The 27311-nt window shown below is 44.2% G+C and overlaps 1 protein-coding gene across 2 annotated transcripts in view; it reads right to left on the reverse strand.

The window, feature by feature from the left end:
* Positions 1 to 27311, reverse strand: part of PEAR1 (platelet endothelial aggregation receptor 1) — a 376148-nt gene that overhangs the window by 131591 nt on the left and 217246 nt on the right. For both annotated transcript variants that reach the window (XM_078671558.1, XM_078671559.1), the window contains exons 3-5: positions 6550 to 6654; positions 5327 to 5427; positions 2466 to 2558 (exon numbers count right to left, since the gene is read on the reverse strand). In XM_078671558.1, coding sequence (XP_078527684.1) covers positions 2466 to 2558; positions 5327 to 5427; positions 6550 to 6654 — 299 coding nt within the window. The remainder of the gene's footprint in view (positions 1 to 2465; positions 2559 to 5326; positions 5428 to 6549; positions 6655 to 27311) is intronic.

Raw genomic sequence — 27311 nt, forward strand, 5'->3', positions numbered from 1 at the left:
GGTTCACTGGTTTATACCAATAAATAGGTCAACCAAATACTGTGTGGGAACTTGAAAAAAAATCTCCTGGAACCTACAATGCTTTTTGCTAATTCCGCTGTACAGAATGGACTTTGTCATCTCTGAAAATCAAACGATATCTGTGTCCAATCTGCGTGTCTGTAGCTAAATAGACCAAGATTGTAATATTTTGGGCTTATATTTATGTAATTAATTTTAAGACTTTGTAAATAAACCAGTCACTGGTTTGTTTTAAGGATACACCATTCCGCCTGGCGAGCGGGGGATCAGAGTACGGTTGTGCAGAGAATTTAATTATTGGTGAGATGTGGGTTTAGTGAGAGCCCTCAAGAGCACAAGCCTGTCATCAAATTTTCTGTTCAATATGATGGTCCTCCTCTAGCATACCCTAATATAAACAGGCACTGGCAAAGTCAATAGGTCTGGCTAACATTTTAAGTTCTGATTAAAACAATAAAGAGCTTGATACACTGAAAAACAACAAAGAAAAATATAGTGAAATGCATCTGCGAGATAACAAATTTAATGTGTGATAATTCAAGTGTGCCTTGTGATATCAAATAGTCCTCTTTGCATTGCAAAGCAAGCACCCCACAGAAGATGGAATGGCATGCCAAACAGCCAATAGCATGAGGTGAGAGGGGAGTGCTACGCTGGGCGGAGCCATGGGCCACTAGACTCCACGTATATTTCAAAGCATTGGTAACAACAGGTCTTGCAGGTAGATGTGCTGCAAACCCAGACATAAAAAACACAACACTTTCTACTAGCCTGAGCACTGGGGTGTTTCCCATGGCGGCCCTACCAACCAGTGCTGGCAGGTCCTGCCTCATTCTGTGCTCCTTCGAGCTCTCAGTGAACTGCAGGCCTCCGGTTGTAAGGGAAAGTGGGGCAGAAGCTGCAGTGGGACCCAAACACATCCATGTGCTGAGCGGCAGCCTGCACGGGGAGTGGGACAGACTACTGGTTTGCCCCATTGTCCGCCTGTGCTTTGCAGCCCCTTGCCATAGCAGCCTGCTTCAAATGTGTGAACAATCTGTAATTTCTTTTGTCACTTTGGCCCTGAGGCAGACAGCCACAGCTCCCACTCAGTCTATCATGAAACATAAAAGTACCCTTCCCCGCCAATTTACTAGTTATCCAAGAAGAAAAAAACCAAGCCCCAAGGCGTTTGATTATTAGACAAAGAAAGAGTAAAGAGAATGTGTGTGATGATAACCACAAACAATGAAGGTCTGCCAAATATGTGGGGCCCCTAAAATGAACAGTATTTAGCACTCAGTAATATGGGCATATAGCAGGCTGTAGACGGCTACCGTGGCTACTAAAGACTAGGCCTGGGCGTAGGACTACGCTAAGCTCGCGTAGTTTGTGCAACTACGCGCTACGCAAATTGCACGTAGCACAGTGTAAAAACGCGTAGCGGGCATTTTTTGCTTGCTCGCGGTCCTCAACGTCAAGTTGGCGACCGCGAGCGGGCAAAATAACATCCGGGCGAGACTTTTTCCTCGTTCGTGATCAGAAAACATGAAGTTGCCGATCGCGAGCATGGAAAATAAACCTCCCGGCGAGATTCTCAACGCAGGGAGGTCGGGTTTCTCATTGCGAGTGGTCACGTATGCTTGCAACCGCTCAGGATGAAAAACTACCAGTTCGCGTTGAGAAAGCTGCTGCTCGAGTACAAATCTACTCGAGCGGCAGAAAACGTCCGCTTGCACTGTGCAAGATGCGGTTTGCATTGATTGCACAGTGCGGACAAGCATCCGGCACTGTGCAATCAGTGCAAACAGCATTTTGCACTGAGCACTAAGCATTTCCTGTATCTACGCGTAGCTTGCGTAGTGCAAAGTGCACTTTGGGTAGCTACGCGCAGCGCTACTACTCGAACTACGCCCAGGGTTACTAAAGACCCCCACCAGAATCAGTGGCTCAAGCTGAAGGTGGGGCCAATAGCATGCAACACACAAATGCAACACTACCCGAACACATAAACACAATACCAAGATTTGATACACAAACGAAACACAACAAGACAACATACCAATGTCACCCAACAAAACTTTTACACAACACAAACAACACACCAGAGCAGAAAAAAACAACACAGCATGCCAACGCAGCATGCCACAAAATGATAGATTCGTGCAAGACCATCAATACAACTCAAACACAACAGCAACCCCAACAATACCATGATACACAAACAGAACATAATAAAAACAAGTGACTGTGGTAAGTTGTGTTTTGTGTTGCCTTGTTGTTGTGTTGATGTTTTTTTGTGTTATTTTGTGTTTTTGTTGTGTTCTGTTGTTTTTAGACTGTGGGCATGTTCGTGGTACATGGTGATTCCCCATCCGATCAGTTTTCCAGGCAGGCCTAGGCTACATTTTTGCATCATCAGCAGCGCCTTGAGCGGTAACATGTCTGTAGCAATGAACACTCACCACTGGAGCAGTCCGCTCCGCTCCAACCGGCCTCACACTGGCACTTATCCGGAGCCACGCATCTGCCGTGAACACACTCCTGGGTGCAGCGGGCTGCGCGGGAGGGCGGAGAAATATTGGGCACAAAATAAAGAGAGAACAGGAGAAAGAGACAGCATGAGCATCAGTGAATTAGTGATCCAGAGAAACGCAAAGGAAAAGAATTCCAGGAACCAGGAAACGACAGTGAACCAGGAAGTGTGGCAGGCACAATAAATACAGAAATTAGGTATTAGGAGGAAAGACGGGAAGTGCAGGGTAGAGAACCACAGACATGTTTATTAGCTATTTATAAGAAGAAAACAACTGCAATAAACATTTCAACTTCCTGACTATTCCTGGAAACCTTTGTTTAAAGACAGAATTACTCAAGGCTGTGTACAGGAACAGCTCCTCCCAGTCTGCTGTATGTGTGTGGCTACAGAGCAGCTAGTCCCCCAGCCCTATAGGCCTGTGAAGACGTGGCATTTGCAAAGAGCTTTCGTGTCATGGGTGCCTACCGCCGGTGCTGGCTGGATAGTCAACAGCACACTGCATGTTAGGATTTTTGAAACATAGATACATGCATACGATATTAAACGTTACACTACATTTCCCAGGACTCAATCCAGTTTTTGTAACAAAAAATAAGAAAAAATAATGGTTTGGGTGGGGAATTACTTTGGGTCACTTGGCAGTACTGTAAAGGGGCCATTCTGTAGGGAAGTAATCCTATAGCTGAATCCGCAAAATGTAGTCCGCCTCCCGCATGAATGCCTCTGGAGTAACTCCGCACTGCTAAACACGTGGACCTGAAGCCGTTAATCTTGTGCGCGTTATGCAAGTCCCAAACACGTCAGATTATGGTTTGTTGAGGTACTTGCATATGTGTAGAATGTACCAGTCACTGGAGTTACATCTCAGGCCCGGATTCACCGTCCTCCGTGCGGCGGAGCACTACATCATAAAGTGCATCGTAGAGCTGTAGGGTGTGCGGGGAATGGGGCAGCACCAGATTTAGAAGGAGTTGCCTGCTGCTGACGGCACAGTGTGACTGCTCTGCAGGACACTAAGCCTTGCGCTGCTGCACAAAGTTGAGCCTGCAATGTCTAGCCTAAGAATTGTGCTGAAGTACACCCTCCAGGTCGTATGTGTAGTCAACACACAGCGGTCGGCCACTTCCTTGCGTCTGGTTGTAGTTGGCGTAAATTGTGACAACGCCGGGCACAATCATTCAGTACATCTGGCGCTGTGCCCAAACCTAAGCTTCGGTGTGGCCCGCCTAGTCATGCCCCACCCCCTTTACATACTTTTCCAATAAGGATGGTGCAAAGGATTTGGGCACAGCCCTGGGGTCAACATCCAGCATAAAATAGCTTATGCATATGAACGTTGATGCATCGCCCCAGTTTGTGCGGCAGTCTGACACTTTGCGTGGCCTGAGCACAAAGCTTCAGTAAATCTGCGTCTTAGAGGGTTGACCCTGCCTTGCGGCACATAGCAGGTTTGTCTGAGTGCACGCTGCTGTACATTTCTGCGAAGCTCAAGAGTCAGTCCAGCCTAGTAGGTGCTGGTTGGTCGCCTTTACCATTTACCTCTACCCTGGTGTCACTGTCACTCTCTAGCATCCCTTGGCAGGTGCCTGATTGATTGGCAAGGTCACCTTCTGCCCAGACTAGGTCAACGACTGCCATCCGACCATATGAAAACATTGTTTTGGGGAGGCAGGAAATTCAGAATTTCTGATTAGGGATATTGTGAATCCAGATCTTTTCTTCTCAGCCCCTTACCAAGACTATAACCCCCTATGCGGACCTGTGGGTGGGCCATGGGGCACTGCCCATGTAGCGCACAGAGCCCGCTTTGCTAAGAGACTACTGAAGAAGGAGAGTGATTGAGCATGGAGAATCTAGTAGCACAGGATGAGAAAAAAACTTGATTTCCCAGCTGACAATAAAATGTTTACATTTACTAGATTCAATAGCAGTTTTAAGAAAAATGTAGGTGGGCAATTTAATTCATATAAAATGTACATCATGATCTTGAATCATATTCTGTCTCTCCCCTGATATACAACTCCCTTGTATCCCACATAGAGGATACTGCAGGCGCACAACGCCCATTGGGCTCAAAGGGCTTCAACCCTCCCGCCGTGTGTGGCAGCCCGGGATGAGACTGCTTCCCGGGCACACACACAGCCGCACCCGAGCACTTCACAGGTCTTTTAAAGACCCTTTGCTTGTTAATGAGGCTTTGATGTCCCCCCCGCTTAGAGCCCCTGCATATAAAATGCAGGACTTTTGCCTAAAGAATCAGCCCCCCCGAAATTTTTTCTTAGCCCCCCCCCCACCGAAATTTGACTCTAGTTGCGTCTCTGGGATACTGCAATGTAAATACCAATGCATTGATCTATACATAGCAGTTCTACTGATCATGGAATTGAACTGTGGTGACGCAATGGTATAGGGTGAGAATAGATGTCTAGCAGATTACATAATAAAGTCCTGGTGGTCCGTAAATGATTTAGCGCACCCACCCTATAGTGCCCTAGGAGGTGCAGGTCAGAAGTGCTTGCTAAGCAGTCGATGTTGCTAGAGGCCAACTTTGGATGAGGATGGAGATGGCAGCACGGCAGCGGTAGTGTGCTTCACAAAGGAAGTCTTCCATGTGTATTGGCATATTCACCTATTTATGAATGCTTGGCGTAAATAGGAAAGGAGATCTGGAGAACATTTACTTTGCACTGGTCGTGTTATAGTAAAAGCAGATGTTGATACAGATGTTATTTATACAAAGTAAAATCAATGCAAAGCTTTAATGAGGCTTATGGAAGACAGACTTACGGACACAAACATCCACGCTCTCGTAGTAGCCTTGGCAGCAGCGGAACCTCTTCCTGTAATCCAGCTTCACCCCCTGACGGTACGCAGTCTTATAGATGATCCTGAGGAAGAGGAGGAAAGCGTGGGAACCAGAACCAACCGTCAACGTGACTTGGATTACAAGTAACAACTTTAGCTCAAAATCATTTCCAGCATCTCTTGCATCCACTACTACAAAAGACTTCGGAGACACACAGTAGAATGACACACCCCATCAACAGCGTGCAAGAAATCCTTCCCTGCTTACCTACTATACCTACTTATGACCTGCGGTAGGAGGTTACCCCTTGACATACACATACATAGACCGTATGAGACTAATTGGGATTCCACACTGTCATGAGGCTTCCTCTGGTCTCCATCACTGGCACCGACTTGAGACCTCAGCTCCTATATAATAACTAGCACCTTGACTGGCACATTGACAAAGATAGCAGAAGAGCTGCTGTCTATGTCAATATGAGTGTTCGAGGGATACTGGTTCCGCCCAAGACATGGATACTGAGGGGGTGGCTCCCTTCTTTGGTTTGACATGTATATCTGTTGAGCCATTAAATGCACACATATGGCATTCTTAGCTTAAGAAACTTTAACCCAAACATATTGATTTCTTAGCTTAAGAGACTTTAACTCAAACATATGGAATTCCTAGCTTATAGGGCTGTGGGTGAGCCACTGGCTTATTTTGCTTTGGAGCCTTCACCATTGGCTTGTGGCAATGTCAATAACATCTTGGATCAGCCCCCAGTTGTATATTGGTGTCACAATTTGCTATTGTTTCTTTAGGTGTGTCCTTCCACCTCCATTCTGATATTACAATCTGCGAGCGCCTCATAGGACTGAGGAGTGAGTGCCCTCCTAAGCATCTGAAAAATGGAATCTACGGGAAAGAAAGCAACCCATGTTCTCTCTAGCATCCATTTTCAGATGCTTTTATCTGTCATCTCTCCTCCATACTACATAAACAGGCATTGGAAATGTCAGAAGCTGTAGTACAAACTTCAAACCAATTGACTTTCCCAATTCTTGTTCTCTTTGCACTTGAGCCTACAAAGGACATCTTTCTGAATCAACTGTTCACCATTCTCATTGGTAGTGGATTAGTGATGTGCATAGTAGGTGCCTGCATAGCCATTCACCCCAGGGCTGCTGAGTTATCATCGCACTGTGCAGTCCACACTCACTTGTGCTGGGTGCAGGTTTTAAAGAAGTTCCAGGTCTCATCGCAGGACTCGGAGGAGATCTGGCTGAAAGGATGCGCGTAGGACTCTTTCTTTGCAGTGGTGAAGCTGTAAAGAGAAGAAAAGAAGACTTCTTTATTCCTTTATTTATGTTTTCAGCATGTTTCTTGTGTGATCCTGCTGCCATGAGATTGCTTCAGAGTAAGGAAGGGGTTTGAGCATAGTAAAGAAACCCCAACTGATGTCAGCAAGGGGCTAGATATGTGTAAACGAATATATGATGTTACAATGCATTCTTTTAGATAGCATGCCATTACATTGCATTTTCAGAAACTACCTTTACAAAGCATTACATTACATCACATTATACCTTTACAACACATACCATTACAATGCATACCATTACATTGCATTTAAGGTAAGTGTTGAATAGTATAGGGGTAAAAATTACTATTCTAACTCCAGTGAGTGCAACAGTAGGGTAAGTGTTGGATAGCGTAGGGGTAAAAATTACTATTCTAACTCCAGTGAGTACAACAGTAGGGTAAGTGTCGGATAGTGTAAGGGTACTATGCGTTGTAATGGTATATGTTGTAATGACTTGTAATGTAATACCTGCGTTGTAGTGACATGCATTGTAATGACATGCGTTGTAGTGACATGCAATGTAATGGCTGCATTGTAATGACATGCTATGTAAAGGATGTTGTGATGTAATGACTGCTATGTAAACGTAGTGCGATGTAATGACTGCATTGTAAAGATTGTTTCCCATGTAAACTGGTCTAGGAGCATCTCCAGAGATTTTCTGAACTTAAGTCGGTCAGGTTATAGTACGGGTATAGAGAGGAAATATAGAGTGAGGAGCCTTGTAAGGGGGAAGAAGTACCATTAACTATTTTAGGCCTGATTCACAAACTACATTTAGTAGCATGTAAAATACTAGTCCAGCAGCACTACTTGCTCACTACAAAATGCAGTTCACAATCCCCTGGATAGAGATCTCCACCTCTGCATGCCCTATCTTCTCGGTGCAAGAGAGAGAGAGACCAAGAGATTAATTTTATATTTTGAAATTTAGTAAGAGGTGTAAATATAAAAATGTAATTAAATGGTCTAACTTATCGTAAAGCATAAAAGTATTTAAGTTAATTACATACAAACCTTTAACCGAGTTTACAACACATTAAACACAAATGTAACTGTTACTGATAGTTGGAATTTGTTAAAAAATAATAGTGTTCACAAATGAATATTTAAAATTATATTAATACATTTAAATGATTTAATTAAATAATTCAAATTTACTTTGAAGAGCTTATATGCTGTAACTTTTTATTAGTTCAAGTTTAATATAATGTTTTTAATATTAATGTTACATTTATATTTTACAACAGAATATTTTTAAGTATTTTTTTAAAACCTCAATAAAATTTTCCTAAACTTTCCCATAGGGCGATCACCCCAGTGGCTTAGATCTCCATCAATGGGTGACTTACTAACAGTAACTTTATGTCCATAAATGTAGTCTTAGGAGCTCTATCCCCTCACTGGAGGTAAATAGAAAACAAGTGGATAGTTACACCAAGGTATACAAGTAAATCTACTTGTGTGTAAATCCACTCATGTAAATTTACGGTTGTGAATCCAGCCCTTCTGCTTTGGCTGGCGGATGGCATTCAAGATTTGGGAGGCTGACCTTAGTCGAGTGGTCGACTGGTAGATGTGGAATGCAAGATACATTTCACACATGGAGATGAGTTACATGAAGACTAGTAACCAGCCTACCGCCAAGCAACAGATTTTCAAGAGTTAGCACAAGTCAAGGGCAGAATAATAATGAGAGGTAGATGGTGCGTGCCTATTGTGATCCTTGTCTCTGTAGAAGAGCCATATACCAACCATGACTGCATTAGAAAAACAGTAACATAAACCTACATTGCGTTAGCAATGAGTGTATTTCCTGGCACAAAAGTAATACTTTGTGAGCAGCGACAACTCATGACGAACCATGTGTCGGCTGGTAAGAACATGTAGTGAAACCTGAAATAAGAAATATGTGAATGCTAACTTGAGTTTGGCAGTAAGGAAACCGCAGTTGAAAGGGCATCAAAAACTCTGCAGCTTAGTTGGCAGTTTGCTCCCCATATTAGGATGTTGGCAGCTTGAAGAAGGAAAGACTGCCATATCACTGTCACCACCACCAGCCCTTCGGCAACTGATTCGACGACTGCATGGGGAAAGCAGCTACCAGAGGGCGGTACAGGCAAAGATTCTGCCATCCAAATTAAGAAGTAGCTTTCCGTCGAGCTGATGGTGGCAGGGATCCCGCCTGCTTCAAGTATTCAGGAAAAAAGAAAATGGGGTGCAAACTCGCACATTTCCTTTTTTTTCTTCAGTCTTTGACACAAAACCCTTCATCCAGGTTCCCCCTTCGCAAGAGCAACTTGACCACGAAGAAAACAACCCCGACGATGCTGAAATCCAGGTAAGTTCCTTTACTCCCATTGACTGGACTGGGCACATATGGTCTGGATTTTAGCAATGAAAAAGTGCTTGTACAATATATTTTTCCACATCTATCTTGCATATGTGTACATGTCACACACCTGCATTGACACATATAGAACTATATATTGTCCGGCACTGGTCCCCTGCTGTTAGGGACACCACCGCCAGCCAATTGGAAACAGTAATCTGTTCTGCGATATACCACCAACACTGCGGTCGTGAAGTGCTGTCACATGTTATTAGCCATAACATCATAAGATGGCGGGTGTGAATGCCTGCAGCAAGGCGGAGTTGTCAGACCCACCGCTGCTGCAGGACGGCAGTAACACCACCAAACTCATAATCAGGCACTTAATCTGGTAGATTTAGACTGGGCACTCTGCAGTGCCTGATGGCTTGTCTACTACATTGGAAATAGAGCACGAGCAGAATACAACCAGACCTTTCCCAAAATCTACAATCCAATCAGTCAAATTTGTTGTTTCATCTGGGCACATCCAGCATTGTGTTGGTATTATGACATTATTTGATTCTGCAAAATACACAAAAATGCCTCTGGGTTATTGAATCATTTAATTAGTTTGGAAATCTTGTAGTGTGCTATATCACAGACCTCCTCCTACTGTGATGTCAATATATCATGGTGCTCTTGTTCTTAGCATTCTTACTTTGCATTATTTGTAGGATTTTGAAGCTGAGACTATCTTGGATGTTTTTTTGTCAGGATCTTGGAAAGACAATTTTATCAGGGTAATGCCCATATTGTTATCTCAATGGGATTAAAAAACAAAGCTCTCATAGCTATGCAGAGCAAATATTCCAAAGTGAATGCATGTTTCTTCAGTATGGTCCCTATTTAGATCTCTTGGGTAACACTGATCCATCCACACCAAGAGTTACCAGTCGAATAAGATTATGGGAAAGGAGGGAATCCAAAAGGATCCTTTACTCCTAAAATGTATACTCCAACAATAAAATCAATAAACCTATGTAACTCAGAAAATGGTTTGTTGTATTAAATCATGTTATGCAAAATTATACAACAGATTAATATCAAGAGCATGAAAAAAGTTTCACAGATATACAACATGTCTCATGCAAATCATATTGTGTGTTCATTGCATCATGAGCAACACATCAAATTAAACATAGATACTTAAAAAAAGGAGCCCGATGCATTTCGGGACTGGGGCGTCCCTTCGTCAGGGCCAACCTGGCTGAGCATTCAAGATCAACAATGAAAGCAACTCCAACTCCAATGCTAATAAACAGCACAGTCGCAGGAAAAATGCCTACTCGATACCAACATGATGAAGCAGCTGGCGCAACCGTGTGCACGGGCGAGAGTTTTCGAGTATAGAACAGCGTTGTTTGGCTCGAAAACTCGAGTATAGAACATCGTTGTTTGGCTAGTGTTAAGATATCGGATCCTTCGACCTACAAGCACAGTACTAGATACCCCCACCCATGCACACGGTTGCACCAGCTGCTTCATCATGTTGGTATCAAGTAGGCATTTTTCCTGCGACTGTGCGGGATATTTTAAACCCTATTTTGAGCTGGACAGTATGAATCTTTAGCCCTTTTTATTACCTAGACATATTTATGTATATCATGATATTATATATTTCTTTTTATGCAGATATGTATGTCCACTGTATTATTTTTTCTTTACTGGCTGACTAGTTGCTTTTTTCGTACTGTTTTTTCTTTTATTGCATTGCTCGTTTACGATTATATCAATGATCGAATGAAGATTATTCATTCATTCATCATAAATAGTAGTCTCTGTCCCATCTCCAATCTTGGGAACATTTGGAGTTGTTGCATTCACATTTTTGTCTAAGGTTGATCCATCCCTTAAGCCATAGAAGTCAGAGTGTAATCTCCACCCTACAATTTCCACTAACAAAACAAAATGTCAATGTTATATTCAATTCATATGGTATATTCATCCACTGAGTTCTAGCTGGCAGAAATAGACAAATGTTTGGATATATTTGGCCCCATTATGAAGTTCTGGCACTTCATTGTAGCTATTCTGACCTAAGAAATGCCAGGTGGAGTGTTACTGTGTGATGTATTCCTATAGGTTCTGTATCGATCCCCCTATTCCTGACCCTGTTCTGGTTAACAATTAACTAGCAGCCATCCCATGATGCAAAAACCGTTATCTGATTAAGCCACACCACGGCACAGGAACGCGTTATCTGATTAGGTCATAACGCTTGCCATCTAATTAGGCAAGCACTATTCCTACAGCCCCTGATAAGGCATACGGAGTTCTCAAAACAAATCAAACCTATGACAACCTGGGAAAATCCCTGCGGCCATTGTTTTGATTCCACCGAGAACTTCAGTAAAGAATGTGCTAACGACCAGTTCGTATGACATCCTTATTGACGTATCTATGTCCATCCTTACGTCAATCTCGGCACCTTACAGGTATAAATATTACCGACATTGCCTTAAGCAAACACACGCGGTGGTGACGAGATCGGAGCAGCGAGACTTGCCGAAGAGGCCAGCACAGAGCGGACCCCGCTGGCGCTGCCCCGCCTTCCTGACGCGCTGAGAACGAGATGCTGCTTTCTCCTGCCGAGAAATCCAGCTCCGGCGCTTCCAAGCGGCCCTTGCAGGCAGCTGGAATATCAAGACCAAAAGACGAGAGATACCAGCCCTCAACCATTCTAGATCTCAGGTACAGAACTGAATAACCCCTTGCAGAGAATTCTTGAGTCAGTCACTTGGCAAAACAAACTTAACTTAAACTGCTACTTATCTACTCCCGCCCACGTATTAGGCTTAGGTCAGGTACACTGGGGTAGGCGTAGTTAGAAGCACCAGTTGAGTACGATTAGTCAAATGTATATATGTATGTATCTATTTTATCCATTTTAAACCACCATATGGCTTAGAAACCATATCAATGTTTTTACAGTATTATTTTATACTTCTGCTTTTATTGTATGCACTTTACTTAACCATAAGTATTGCAATAATATCGATTCATTTCTCTTGTACGAGAAAAGAGACTGATCAATAAATAACATCTTTCGTTGAACACGCCCGTCTCTTCCTTTTCTCTACAATCTGGTGAAACTAAGAATGCACTGAACTGACTGAGTAAAATAAGTTGTCTTTTGTTTTCACACGACTCTAGAGATACACTCTTGATTAGGGGAGAGCAAAGTTGTCATGTTCTATGGTTGTCAGAAACTAAATCCCTTCTTGTCTATCCAGGGAGGTTCAACTCCTCCTTGCCTATTCGAGAAAGTTTCTAGTGAACTCTGAGCTAGCTGGCAAACCCAAAACTTTAAGTCTAATATCGTCAGTAGAAGACCTCGTTAACCTCCGTCCTAGGTCTATACTATTGAAGGTATTATTCCAATGCGCAGAGCCTATTGGGATAATAGGAACTACACTACAACTGTGCTAATCTGGAGTTTCCGCCCAATGAATGGGGAATAACCATGGGAATTGGTGTTTCTGCATGGTTTCCTATATAGGTTTCCTGCATGATGCACGGTTTTTCCCAAGTATCTTATAAAGGTTTTTACTGGTAAATTGTTCATGGGAAACAACATTGAATGTGGTGATTCCCTCCTTTGAACGTAAGGGGGGAGGAAGCGCACACCTGTTTTTTCGTGTAAACCCTGCATATCCAACTATGAACAGTGGTGCTACAGTGTGACGCTTGCTGTCGGTACAAGCGTGCGAGTCCAAGAGCAGAAACACTAGCCAACGTGGTAGTATACACTGAGCACTGTGCACAGGAATCCAAAAGGATCCTTTACTCCTAACATTTGTACTCCAACAATGAAATCAATAAACCTATGTAACTCAGAAAATGGTTTGTTGTATTAAATCATGTTATGCAAAATTATACAACAGATTAATATCAAGAGCATGAACAATGTTTCACAGATATACAACATGTCTCATGCAAATCATATTGTGTGTTCCTTGCATCGTGAGCAACACATCAAATTAAACATAGATGCTTAAAAAAAGGAGCCCGATGCATTTCGGGACTGGGGCATCCCTTCGTCAGGGCCAACCTGGCTGAGCATTCAAGATCAACATTGAAAGCAACTCCAACTCCATAAAAGAAAAAGACTCAATGAACATTCATAGCTGCCCATGGAAGATATATTACAATAGCACACATAATTATTATACATAAATATTAAAATACTAAATAGCCATAAGATTCACTAGGACCGCTAGGTTAAATGTCAGCATATCTTAAGAACTCATTAATTTGTGCCAGTGCAAAGCACTTTTCAAAAAGGCCCCTACTGCGAAACCAACAGCTGACTCTAAATTACATTTGAAGAGAAAGAAAGGACAGTCTGTGCTGAAGGAAGCCCGCGGTTTAAAGAATTGGTAACAGGTACCTGCGCTGAATAGGGCCACAAAACCTACAGAATAATAAGACTATGGACCCAATTAGGGGTCACCAGGGGTCGCAACTGCGACCCCTGTGCCCTCAGTTGCGAACCCTGCCCCCTTGCTTGCGACCCTTGGCTTCCCAGTGCCCTGGTGGCACAAAATCAGCCAATCTGTGTGTGCAACACTTGATTGCACTGTTGAAACAGAAGCTCTGCCTGCAGACAATTCACATAATGCCTGTAAACTGGACCTGAGGGAAAGAAGTTACTCGTTGCTATGGTGACCAGCCCAAGGGCCAGCCGTTGAACAGACTAGTTAGATACATTGGGGCTCATTTATGATCCCCCGTGTCACTTTTGCGCCACCAGTACATCACTTTTTGTGACGCACCAGTGGCGTAAAACATGCGCCATGTTGCGCCATATTTACGAAGTGACCCATCTAGGTAGATGCGTCACTTCGTAAACCTCTGCGCTACATTATACGTGCACCAGGTATAATGTATGCAGGGTGGGTGTATCCCCACAAGAAAGGGTCGTAGGAGTGGTGCAGCGAAATCTATCAGATGAGCACAAATTTTTGGCTTACGTGTTTTAAGCCCCGCCCTTAATTACATTGGCCACGCCCCTTTATGAGACCCCCCCCCCAGTTATTTTCATCCCACTTAAAGCCCTGCTTATAATGAAACCTCACCTCAGTAGCATTGTTTGGACCATCAACCACTCCTGGTTTAGGAGAACACATTCTCACTGCCCCTTCTTGGACACTTGCTCTAAAAGGTTGCAGTCATTTTTGGAAGTTTGCATGATGGTTTTAATTAAATAATTGGCATTTCAATATACTGTAGCATTTTCAAATTGGACGAAGGTATACATATTTAAATAACATGCTGAAACAGTTTTTTCTGATGCTAAATAAGGAACAGTGCTGAGTTGATCTTTGAAAACAGTGCTAGGAGCAAGGTAGCATATTGTTTTTTCTTCCGATTTTACGACTATCTTACTTGACAATAGACCCGATTCAGGCAGGAGACTCCCTATTTTTAAGACCAAAAATTGCTTTATTTTGGCTGTCTCTGCTTTAATAGAAGTCACTGGGAGAAATACTTTCTTCCAATTATTCTTTCAAAAGGTCCTCTTCTGAAATGTTGACATGTGTGGACTATATAGTCCCATTATGTATCGCTACTCCAGTGCTTGCACAGTGGACATTTGTGTTTGCACTGCTTCTTGCAAAATACTCTCCCTCACCGTTCCGTGTTATTCTTTGGAGTCTCCCCAGGCCCGGCTTTTGAGCAGTGTGACTGGTGCAGCTGCGCTGGGTGCTAACTTGGGGAGGGGGTGCTGACCTCAAAGGAGGGGGGCGCTATGTTTAGCAATAACTTGTGATTTAAAAACACCTTCAGAAGAGTTTCTTGTGCATCCAGTTTTCAAACAGCATTAAAAATGTCAAGATGGCCGCTAGTGTGGTGTAGGGGAGAGTCGCAAATACTCCCTCTCCTGACTCGTAGGACGTGGATGCTGCCCTGAACCTTTTTTTTTTATTTTTTTTTTTATTGTTTTTTGGCAGAGGTAATAAAAAAAATAAAAAAACATACAAGGACATAACGAGGCATAGAATACAAAATAAGTCTTTACAAACACAATCATTATACAATTTAAATCCAGTTGTCAATAGGGGACCATAGCTTCCGGCCAAAAGTTTTCGTTTTACATCCCTTCAGTTTGTAGACTGCTTTATCCATTCTATAAACATTTAACAACTTTCCCAACCATAGTTCAAATGTTGGTGGGTCTATGTCCAACCATCTGGAAGTGATACAAGATCGGTATATAGACATTCCAATAAACAAGAAGTATTCTTGATCCAGAGATAGATTCCGAGAGGGAAAATAGACACCAAAAATAATAACAGAAGGATGAAGCGTAATCTGAACATGCAACAGATTGGTCGGAAACTTTTCGATCTTATCTATATATACGACCAATTTAGAACAGCTGTAAAACATATGACTTGAATCAGCTGCTAAAGTTCCACAGCGGCTACAGTTAATACCTCTTAAAGCTTTCCATTTTGCCAGCTTAGCAGGTGTATAATAGAGATCTAGAGTAGACATATAATGTTGACTTTTAAGAGAGCTATTAATTAGTGTCTTATTACTCATCTCAAAAGCTTTTACCAAATCTATCCCTTCTATACATAGCTTTCTCTGCCATTTCTGGGTTTGATGATCGAGGTCGTTCTGCATCCTATTGCTCATTAACTGATAGATTGTACCAATACGATTATTCTTCCTACAGCTCTCTAGAATGTCAATAGTCTCCATTATATCAGTATAAAGCAGATTTTTTTTTTCTAGAAAACTACGGATCTGTAGATATTTAAAGAATTCGTTCCTAGATAGACCAAATGTCTTTTGAAGTTCAGAAAAGGACATAAAAACCCCATTTTGATACAAATGCCCCAGTAAATAAATCTGTCTCGTATGCCATCGGGAAATTACGTTATCTTGAAAGATTTCAGATAGTGACTTATTGTCAGACAAAGGTGTATAAAAGTTCAGTTTTAACGTTATACGTAAAGTTTTGTTCATTTGCCTCCAAACTAAAAAAGCGGCAAGAACCACCTTAAATTTTGTTTTTTTATAGTAGCTGGGTTCGATGACTTTCAATAAACACTGCCGAGCATGAGCGCCTAAGAGCATTTCAAAGATAGAAGGTGCCATGGACGGTTCTGTTACATAGTCATGAAATAATAGAACCCGGATTGTTTTCAAAGTAATAGCCCAATAGTACATTCTAAAATTCGGGAATCCTAGCCCAGCACAGTCTGGCGGGAGAGTACACCATTTTAAAGATCTTCTAGAGCGACGGAACCCCCACAAAAACCTGGACAACATCCTGTCTATTCTATTGAAAAGGGACAATGAGAAAAATAAAGGAATAGTGCGAAAAAAATACAAACATTTTGGAAAGATCATCATCTTAATGACATTAGTTCGTCCGTATAGAGATAGGTGTAGGTTATTGGTCTTTCTAACGTTCTATTAGTGGATATAAGTAAAGGGTCTATATTTAAAGCGACAATGTCGTCAACCTTGGGAGATAAAATTACACCAAGGTATGTGCCAGTAGTATTTAGTGGGATGTCGGTGGGTTTACCCTTTTCAGAATGTATAATCTGAGTTTTTGTGATATTAAGCTTATAACCGGAAACTTTCCCAAACTCTCTAGCAACATCAATAATTATAGGTAGCGCAGAGGAGACATCAGAAGTTACAATAGCCACATCGTCTGCGTACGCTAAGACTTTGTGGTCAACTTCAAAAAGTCGAACTGATGGTATATTAGGTTCCAAGATTAGTCTGTTCAAGTAAGGTTCTAAGTATAGAGCAAATAGAAGCGGGGAACATGGGCAGCCTTGTCTAGTCCCCCTAGTAATTGAAAAAGGTCTCGAGTTGTCAGTACCTAGTCTTATTACACCTTTAGGATTAGAATAGAGTGATCGTACCGCTTGAATGAATTGAGATGGAAACCCTTTCCATTCTAGCACAGTCCAAAGGAATCCCCAGTCTACTCTATCAAACGCTTTTTCTGCGTCGAGTAAGATCACCCCGACTGGGGAATCCTTTGCTTGAGCCCAATCTAATAGTGTAATGACACGCTTAACATGATCAGTGGTATCTCTATGTCTAATAAAACCATGTTGAATGTGAGAGACTAAACTAGACATTACATGGTTTAGTCTATTTGCAAGAATTTTGGAATAAATCTTATTGTCTGCAGTGATAAGAGAGATGGGGCGATAAGAGCCTAATTCTTTTGAATCCTTGTTCTTCTTTAAGAAAACAACTATAATCGCGGTAGACCAGGAATCAGGTGGTTTACTTAGAAAAGCCGAATTAAAGATCTTTAACAGCTCTGGTTTCAGCATGTGTCTAAATGTCCGATAAAATTCAAGGGGTATCTGGTCGGATCCCATGGCTTTACCTGCCGCAAGACTCAGAATGGCATTCTCAATCTCATCCCAACTTATTGAGCGTGTAAATAAGTCAGTCTCATCAGAACGCAATGACAATTGATTAGTACTATGGAGATAATTTACGGGATTGAGAGTCTTATCAACTTCATTATTAAGGTCATTATACAATGTCTTATAAAAATCGTAGAATGATTCTAAAATTCCTTTCCTACTTTCATGATAAACACCATTCATATCTTTGACGCCTTGTATTTCATTTAAAGAAGATTTTTGACGGAGGCGTTGTGCTAGAATTTTGCCGGTACGCTCACTATATTCATAACGTTCAGTTTTATATAGCTTAAATTTTGATGCTACTTCGTCGGCAATATGGATCCGTAAGCCAGAACGTTCAATTACTAGACGTAGTTGAGCGTCTTCTATACCGGTGTTATTTTTACACGCGGTTGATAGGTCCATCTCAATTAGCCTGATCTTATTTAACCTCTCCTTAAAGTCTGTTTGGATTTCTTTTCTCTTATAGTTTGCAAAACTAATTGTCTCTCCTCGTACGATTGATTTAAAAGCATCCCACACAACTTGTGGGGAGGCCGTGTCATTGTTTATTAGAAAATAGTCATTAATGATAATCGTCATAAATTGTAGATAATCTTCATCTAATAACAGATTTCTCTGGAATGACCAGGATCTAATTGAATTTTGACGTTCTGTGGGAACCTGAATCTCAGCAATTATAGGATTGTGGTCTGATATAACTTGGGGTAGTATTTCGACACTGATTGTCTCCAAAAACAGAGAAGATACAAAAAAATAATCTAGTCGGGCAAATTTCCGATGGGGAATAGAATAGAAGGTATATCCAGGATCTTTATAATACAATTTGTGCCAGACATCAATTAGCCCGTTATTTAAAACCAAATCTCTGAGGGCTCTATAAGTTCTGGATTTACGACCCATATATCTCCTTCCTGATTTAATATTCCAGTCGGCTGGCAGGTGAATATTTAGGTCCCCACATACTATGATTGGTTGTGTTCAAGTAGCTAATTCTGTATTTATAGTATTAAAAACTTCAGCGTCATCTAAATTTGGGCCATACATACAACATATAGTGAATTTGCAACTCCCAATTATTAATTCAGCAAGCCCCCATCTGCCCCATTTATCGGCTAAAGTTTTCAGACATTTCCCGATTCCCTTTCGCATACAGATTGCAATGCCTCTTTTTATACCCATTTGCTTAGATGTAAGCAGAACATCCAGTCCCAGCTTATCCAAAAGAGAGCGCTTATCCCATGCAATATGAGTTTCCTGAATGCATAATAAATCAATAGATAAAGTCTGGAGCATTGAACGAAACATCCCAATCTTTTTTAAATCATTAAGACCATTGATATTAATTGTACATATTTTCACCTTTTTATCCATGATGAAATAATAATTAAGAAAAAAATGTAAGCAAGCATCAACAATATATACTCTTCAGTACTACAGCTTGAGTGCCTTATAAACATCCTTGCAATGAATACCTCTGCCTTACACCCCCACCACCAGCCCTTACCCCTACCCACCCCCACCCTTTGCCCCAGAACCCCTCCCCCCTCCCTCCCCATTATATGAGGCATAGGAACTACCAGTTCCTAAAGCATATGGGTGCCGGGTCCCTGGCCCATAGCGTCCTGACGAAGAAAAAGGAGAAAAGAAAAAACAGTGAAAAGAAAGAAAAGAATAGGAGAGAGCATAGCAATCCTACTTATTGAAAAAATAGATTGAAAGCCTCAACATAAATTACTAAACTAATAGTCCTTATAGTCATACAATCTTATAGTCTTATATTCTTACAGTCTTAACTCCTAGTTATTTTTCAAATGGAATCCAGATATTCTTTGGCTTTAGTTTCAGAAATAAAGTATTTTACTGTGCCCTTGAATACAGTCTTTAGCTTTGCTGGGCCTTGGAGAAAAACTGCAACCTCTTTCTTTTGAAAATCAGGGATCAGTTGTCTCAATCGCCACCTTTGGGCCACAGTGGCTTGACAGTAGTCCGGACGTACAAAAAACTGACAGCCCAGTCCATCCGCTTTCTTATCTGGTCTCGCAGTTACATAAATAGCTTCACGGGCGAGAAAGTTATTAAATGAGACCAGAATAGCCCTGGGATAGTTTTCTTGGCCTTGTCGTAAGTTCCTTATAGTGAAGGGAAATCTGTGAGCACGCTGTATTTCTCGTGCCCAATCCCAATCGGTCATCTCAGGAAAGGCATCTTTTAGTAAATTAATAATAAACCTCCGCGGATCAGACCCTTCTTTATTTTCGGGAATTCCCAAAAAACGTAGATTACTTCTACGGGCCTGATTCTCCAAATTAGCTATTTTGTCGGACAGGTCTTCTTTTAGGGCTTTAAAGTCACCAACTTCCTGTCTCTGTGACATACTTTCTTCTTCCAAAACAGAGATTCTGGCCTCCGCTTCAACAACTCTGTCGGTAGTCTCAGAGCACATCTTAATTGCACGGCGAACTGCATTTTTAACCTTAGCGCAGGTCATCTGTGTGCGTTGGTTTTCGGCTTTGCTTTCAGCCCTGTGGCTCATCATAGTATCAAAGATCGTTTTCAAAGTGATCTCTTCACAAATTTCATTATTCTCCTGTAGTAGGGCCGGATCTAGGATAGAATTGTGATTAGATCCCAAGGTATCAGTGGTAGCAGCAGATACTAAATTAGAAGATAGAATGTTCTCCCCTCTGGGTGAGTTAGGAGCATCTTCTTTACTCGCCGCACGTAATGACCTCTTTTTCCATAGCTTTTTTTTAATGATAGTAGCCGCGTTAGTATTATCAGGACTCATACTAACGTCACCATCCGAAGATAGACTCTCACAGCTAAATTCTGCCCAGTCTTTGTTTAAACCAGTTGTTTCATCCGATGAGAGTTCAGACAGAGAGTAGAATTTTTCAGAAACCTCTAAATTGATTTGCTGTGTAGGAGTTTCTTTTTCATTCTGTTGGTCAGTTTCAGACGATACAGATAGCGAGGGAAGAGAGCAAGCTCGACTGATTACAGCTCCGCCAGAGACTACATCTCCCATAATACCCTTTCTCAGAGGATTAGTCAGTATGGGATTTAGAGAATTATTGTGGGTTTCAACTGTAGTAGAACATTGTTTAGGCGAATGTGAAACAGTCAAATCTGCACTTTGAATATTGCCATCAATTGTTTTTTTTTTGGCAGCTTGTTTCCCAAACAGGTCGGGCAATGTTTGTGATACAATGTTCTTAGCGCACGAGGCTTCATTAGATTTCAAGGCAGGCTTATTAGTGTTCTTACCCTGTTTTGTAGCAGTTTTACCAGGGGTTGGTGACGCAGCCTCTGCCATCTCGGGCTCTTCGTTGCCCGGCTCCTCTCTTCTCTGGTCTCTTCCTGCACCGTCTCTCCTATTGCTGCGAGTGCTAACCGATGATGGTAGCGGTGTCTTCTTTTTCTTCCGTGAGCCGCCTCCGCCTCCACCTCTGCCGGGAAAAACACTGCTCTGCGTCCAAAACAGGCAGAGTGTAGCGCGCCACAGCGGGGACCGCCGACTGAACTCGAGGAAGTTCAGCAACATTCGTGAACTCCGTGGCAGGGATAGTTTGTGCCAATATTCACCACGGTAAGATATCGTCGCGTTGGTACTGCTCTGCGCTAATAGAGCTTGGTTTGTACAGCGCTCACACTAGTGTCCAGCCCGGAAACGGTCAACGCCCCAAACGGCTCCGTCCAACAACGGAGTAGGCGCAGGCACAGCCGGGAGAACAACCGGTCTTCTTCGGAGCAGCGTTGAGGGGAAGGCAGGCGATTTGCTATGCAGTAACCGTTGCTTTACTGAGCAGTATGGAAGGATCCCCCCAATACTATGCATAGGCTCATGAGGTGATCAGACTGAGAACAATAAGTTCTCTGCAACGCCAATTGGGCGCAACTGAACTCACCTCAACAATTAACATTGTTAGGTATATTACACATTTCTTTTTAAAAAAAGGATTTTATACACTTTTACATTTCATGTGAGTAAGGTGAGGATATTGTGCATATCCTTGTCCTGAAGAAGGAGCCCCTGCGCTCCGAAACATGTTGACACTTTGGTTGTAATACCCTAATTCGTATTCAAACAACCCACTTTTGCACCTTTTTAACAATACCAGCCGAGGACATAATAAATAATTTTTCTCCTACGTGCCAGGTATTTTTAAAGTAACTCACTTTCACCTTACTTCACTCACACTTTCCCTTAGTAACACACTCCCTCACATAGTTCACTATCAAGTGCTCCTGCGTATTCGTGAGTCGTAGCACGCCGCATCCCGTAGAGGGGTGCGAAGGCCCCGATGATGAAGCATGACACCAAGGGGCCTGTTGGTGTGTGAGGGGCATTTAAACAACACTGTGTGCTCCCCATCACTTTAGGGACCACCGCCACTTTTTTTGAGTGGATTCCACTTTGTTTGACCATCCTTGCAATGACCTTTTGAAGTGAGTCAATTAAACTTATTGGGCGGTAGTTTCCCGGGTCTGATCGGTCCCCTTTTTTAAAAATTGGGAGAATCTCCGCCCCCTTCCAGGACACAGGGATCCTGGCCCCCTTAGCAATGGCATTCGCTATCGTAGTTATGTAGGGAACCCAGAGTTGGAGCTTGACCTTAAATAAATTGGCCGGGATGCAATCCATCCCTGGCGCCTTCCCCCTTTGGACCAGGCGGAGCGCAGACTCAGTTTCCAGTGGGGTGAAGTTTAACTCTTGATTAGGAATGAGGGTGATTAACTGCCTGGTTAAATCTGTGTCAATTTCTAAGTCAGGGTCCATAAACTGACCAGAAGAGAAATCAACCCATGCTTCTGCAGACACATGGTTAACTGGGGTTTGAGAGTCGGGGTTTCTGCCCCACTTAACAATTTCCCAAAACTTGATCTGGTTGGCAGAAGTGCAGGCATCCAGTAGGTCAGACCAATGTAGATCGTCCCACTCCCTTTTCGCTTCCCACAGGGTTCTTCTATACATTGAGCGTGCCTCCTTTATGTCACTGGAAATCCTAGATTTCACTGTTTTAACTAAACGACTATGCGCCTCCCTGCAGTTTTTATTGTACCATTTCTCCCGAGAACCATGTACCTTTACGGTGCCTTGCGTTGGTGGAAGCATCAAGAGGACCTTAAGATGAGCAAAACACTGTTCGTGAAGGTCACAGATCTGATCACCAACAACCCTGGTGTGGGCAAGGGACGAAATGTCGCTCAAAGTCGACGAGGCGGCCTTCGTTATGCTATCAAGAAGGGTCGGGTTCTCCACAACCCTGGACCATCTAAGCCTTCTTCTATCGTTTGTTAAGATAGCATCCCCTGTTACATGAACAGCAGAAGTGGGCCTGCCGAATCCACCTGGGAGTCTCAAACTTAGTGACAATGGGTTGTGGTCGCTTTCAGGGCGGGACACTACTTCCATGTCAATCAGAAGTGACCAATATTCCATCTTTAGCAAGATGTAGTCTATTCGACTTTTTCTCACCCCTTTGTCAAAAGTGGGTTTGCCAACTTTGTCAGAGGCTGTACGACCGTTGGTTGCCCTTAGCCCCCAATCTAGACACAGCCCCATCCAGTGTAAGGCTGCCTCAGAGCCTCTTTTAATATTGTCCAGAGACAGCATCGGGATGTTCCAGACAATATCCTCCGCAAACCCCAAGTCCTCCCCCGCAGCATAAAGCGGCTCGAAGGTACAGTTGAGGTCCCCTGCTAGGACAAGTAACTTGTCTCTCCCTACCTCTTCAAGGTAGGAGTCTAACACATCTAGGATACTAGGGCAGCGCCCACCCGGTTGGCCACGTGCATAGATGTTAATGATTACAATGTCCTGGCAGTTTTCTTTGCTTAGTCTAATTCCCAAGAGGTCCGGGTTGTCCACAGAGATTTCCATTGGTCGATAGCCAATGGACTGTTTAACCCAGATCACTAACCCTCCCGATGCCCGACCCTTATTGCCCCTTATTGCTGGTTTAAAAAAGTTTAGGAACCCGACCCTATGGATAGGATCAGGGGCCCAACTTTCCTGAAACAGCAAAATATCAAAAGTATCAATAAAATCCAACCAGTCCTCTGAGTCCATACGACCCCTCATCCCTGCCACATTCCATGATGCTAATTTAAGTGTTGCAACCTGACTGGGTGTTGTAATACTATGCATACCACTGTGATCCACTCCCAAGGGTGCGGCTATACTCAGTTGTGGACCCGCCACCATTATATCCTCCTGGTGAGGGTATACAGATGCCGCCACCATCTCCCTCTCAATGCTGATGTCCCCTTGAATAGACACCTCAGTACAAACTCCGTCAGCCCCACCTACTTGGTTGCCCAGAACCCTCCTGTTGCCAACTGCCCGGTGAAGTCAATCAATACACTCCAGGCCAGAGAGGGGTTCGTAGCGATTGAACAATGATGGGTGCTGCGGGATGTAAGGTGTTCTATCAGCATGATATCTTCTAACAGGTATTCTTGGGAGGGCATGACTGGAGGGGAACTCGCAGGATCGTCTGGGATAAAAATACCCAAGGCCTAGGGTCTGCACATCCCCCAGCCTCCCAAACCTTGCTTCCCTACGCAGAAGATCTACCACCCAGGGATCCTTAAAGGATATAATAATGCAGTCCCCTTCTAAATCCTTGGTACAGTGGCCCACCCATTCAACTCTTCTCACAAACAATATTTCAGTCGAGGAGGAGGGGGGAAGAGGGCGGTTTTTATTTAGCCAAAATACAACTTTGTTTCGGAGGTCCCTGTGTGATTCATTGGAACCGTCCCTAAGAGGGACAACACCTGTTAAAACTATCGTATATGGATTTGCTTCTAGAGGTAGGTCTGTGCATGGGGGTACCCGTTTTTTGGCTTTCGCAAGAGGAGTTGGGGGATTGATGGATCTACTCCCCTTTGCACCATTGGTTAATTTGGGCTGAAAAGATGTGCTGGGAGCATCCATTACACTATCCTGAGGCCGAGTAGTCACAGGAGGTGCAGGGGTATTCGGCTGGCGTTGGTGGTTAGATTTGGAGGGAGTCTTCTTTGGCACCTGAAACAAGGAGGCTGGTGCAGGCGTACAATCATTGTTCCCAGGACTCCCCCCTGCCACTGAGCCCTTGTTTTTATTAAGATCAGGATTAGAAGATACTGAACCAGCAATTACTGACAATGAAATTTTACCTATGGTTACGTTTTTCTGGCCTTTGGAATTACTCGAGGAAGAACTAGGATTCCCCAGAACAATTTGGGAGTTTGCTAACTTTTTTAAGAAACCAGTATTGGTGTTTACAATAGACTCGAGTGCATCCAATTTCGCGGTCATCAAGCGTGTTCTTTCGAGTACAGGAAGTAAAAGAGTTTTAAACAAGGCTTCCATTTTGGTCAGCAAACTGTCATCACTACTGTAACAGGTGGGGCATGGGTCCGAGGACCCGAAGGGGATGTGAGAAGGACTCGGGGGATCATTTAATACTAGGACAGGATGTAGGGTGGAGATGGTTTCGGGGGTTGGGACAGTGGGATGTGCTGGGGCATTAGGTTTTTGAATCTTGGTGGCACCCCCCCTCTCATGGCCCTTTCATCTTTTCCTTTTACGTGGTACATTTCTCAGAGAGTCGTCATCCGTGGATGAGTCCAACTGAGATTGACTGGCCAGGAGCACACTGCCCTCACCCCCACTGCCTTGTGTGTCGTCGGGGTTAGAATTGCTCTCTATCACAGTCGGAGGTAGGCCTTCCCCCTCCACCTCACGGTGCACGTCCACCGCTATTTCGACAGGATGGTGGCTCGTACTCGGGCCCGTGCATCAGGGCTAGGTATTGTGGCCAACCTTCCCAATGAAGAGCGTTTCCCGCTAACCAGATCTATTGAGAGCCTTTTTTCGGCCATGGCTATCTCTTTTTCTAGGATACCTGTGGCCCTGGTGATAAAAGCGTCTAAAGGGCCAGAGACTACCCCCTTTGTGGTCTGCAACTGTACAGTGCGTTCTTTACCAGAACGTAAAGGCATAATTATAACAATAGCCGTACAACAATATTGGCACAACGATAAGTACAAAGAAGCAGGGGGGGTGGCCCAACCCAACCTCGACCAAACACGGACGGCCACAGACGGTCCCGCCCTTGTCCCGGGCTTCTCCCGGCGCGCTCCCGCCGCGCTCCCGCGCAGCGGAGTCTATGCCCAAAATATAAAGTGTTTGACGGGGGGGGCGGGGCTAGCAGGGAGAGCGGGCCAGGTGTTCCGAGTTGGCCGGGCAGGGACTCCTGGTAGATGGAGTCCCTGCAGTGCTCGCAGCCCTACTACCAGCCTGGAAAACGCCCCAGCAGTCCCAACACGAGTCCAGAGCCCCCAGCAGACTCCCTCGACGACGAAGCGGGACCCGCGCAGCGGGTCCAGCAAGCAGTTGAGAAAGGTCCTGGCAATCCTCACAGACAGCCCAACAGCATCCAACTCAGAGCAGTGTTAAAACGATCCCACAATGGTGAAGGTGAGTGGCCTTTTACGGACTGTCCGTGCGCGGGGGGGGGCGGGGCTAGCAGGGAGAGCGGGCCAGGTGTTCCGAATTGGCCGGGCAGGGACTCCTGGTAGATGGAGTCCCTGCAGTGCTCGCAGCCCTACTACCAGCCTGGAAAACGTCCCAACACGAGTCCAGAGCCCCCAGCAGACTCCCTCGACGACGAAGCGGGACCCGCGCAGCGGGTCCGGCAAGCAGTTGAGAAAGGTCCTGGCAATCCTCACAGGCAGCCCAACAGCATCCAACTCAGGGCAGTGTTAAAACGATCCCACAATGGTGAAGGTGAGTGGCCTTTTACGGACTGTCCGTGCGGGGGGGGGCGGGGCTAGCAGGGAGAGCGGGCCAGGTGTTCCGAGTTGGCCGGGCAGGGACTGCTGGTAGATGGAGTCCCTGCAGTGCTCGCAGCCCTACTACCAGCCTGGAAAACGCCCCAGCAGTCCCAACACGAGTCCAGAGCCCCCAGCAGACTCCCTCGACGACGAAGCGGGACCCGCGCAGCGGGTCCAGCAAGCAGTTGAGAAAGTTCCTGGCAATCCTCACAGGCAGCCCAACAGCATCCAACTCAGGGCAGTGTTAAAACGATCCCACAATGGTGAAGGTGAGTGGCCTTTTACGGACTGTCCGTGCGGGGGGGGGGCGGGGTTAGCAGGGAGAGCGGGCCAGGTGTTCCGAGTTGGCCGGGCAGGGACTCCTGGTAGATGGAGTCCCTGCAGTGCTCGCAGCCCTACTACCAGCCTGGAAAACGCCCCAACAGTCCCAACACGAGTTGTAGGAAGGTTGACCCCTGACTATGGTTGCCCCCAACTTTTTGCCTGGTGTTTTGCTGGTTTTCTGACTTAGTTGACCTGAGGCCCTGCTGTTCAGGACCTCAGGCCCACTGCTCTCTCTGTAAAATGGATTCCATGTACCTTAGGTACATATCTAAATTGGATACTGAGCCACCTTATCAGTCCCTGTACAGTGTACCCTAGGTACCCAGGGCATAGGTGTACCCAGGGCCTACCAGGGGCTGCAGCATGTATTATGCCACCCCTGGCTGGCCATCCAAATCTGACACAACTGGCTGCTTGACAGCTGGGGCAAGGTGGTGTAATCACCCTTTGCTTTAGATATAGTATACCTATCTCTAACCCTAAAATGGACACACAGATCTCCTATCAGTCACTCCTATGGCAGGCCTTAACAATCCTGAAGGCAGAGTGCTTGGAATCGTGTGAGATGGTGCTCTGGCATGAGCTGAGCCTGTCTGCGGCTTTCGGGATCCATCCCTTAGCCGTTTCCATGATATCGCATACCATATACTCTTAAGTGCATTATAATCCTC

This window comes from Lissotriton helveticus, chromosome 12 (assembly GCF_964261635.1).
Source record: "Lissotriton helveticus chromosome 12, aLisHel1.1, whole genome shotgun sequence".
NCBI classification, from domain to species: Eukaryota; Metazoa; Chordata; class Amphibia; order Caudata; family Salamandridae; genus Lissotriton; species Lissotriton helveticus.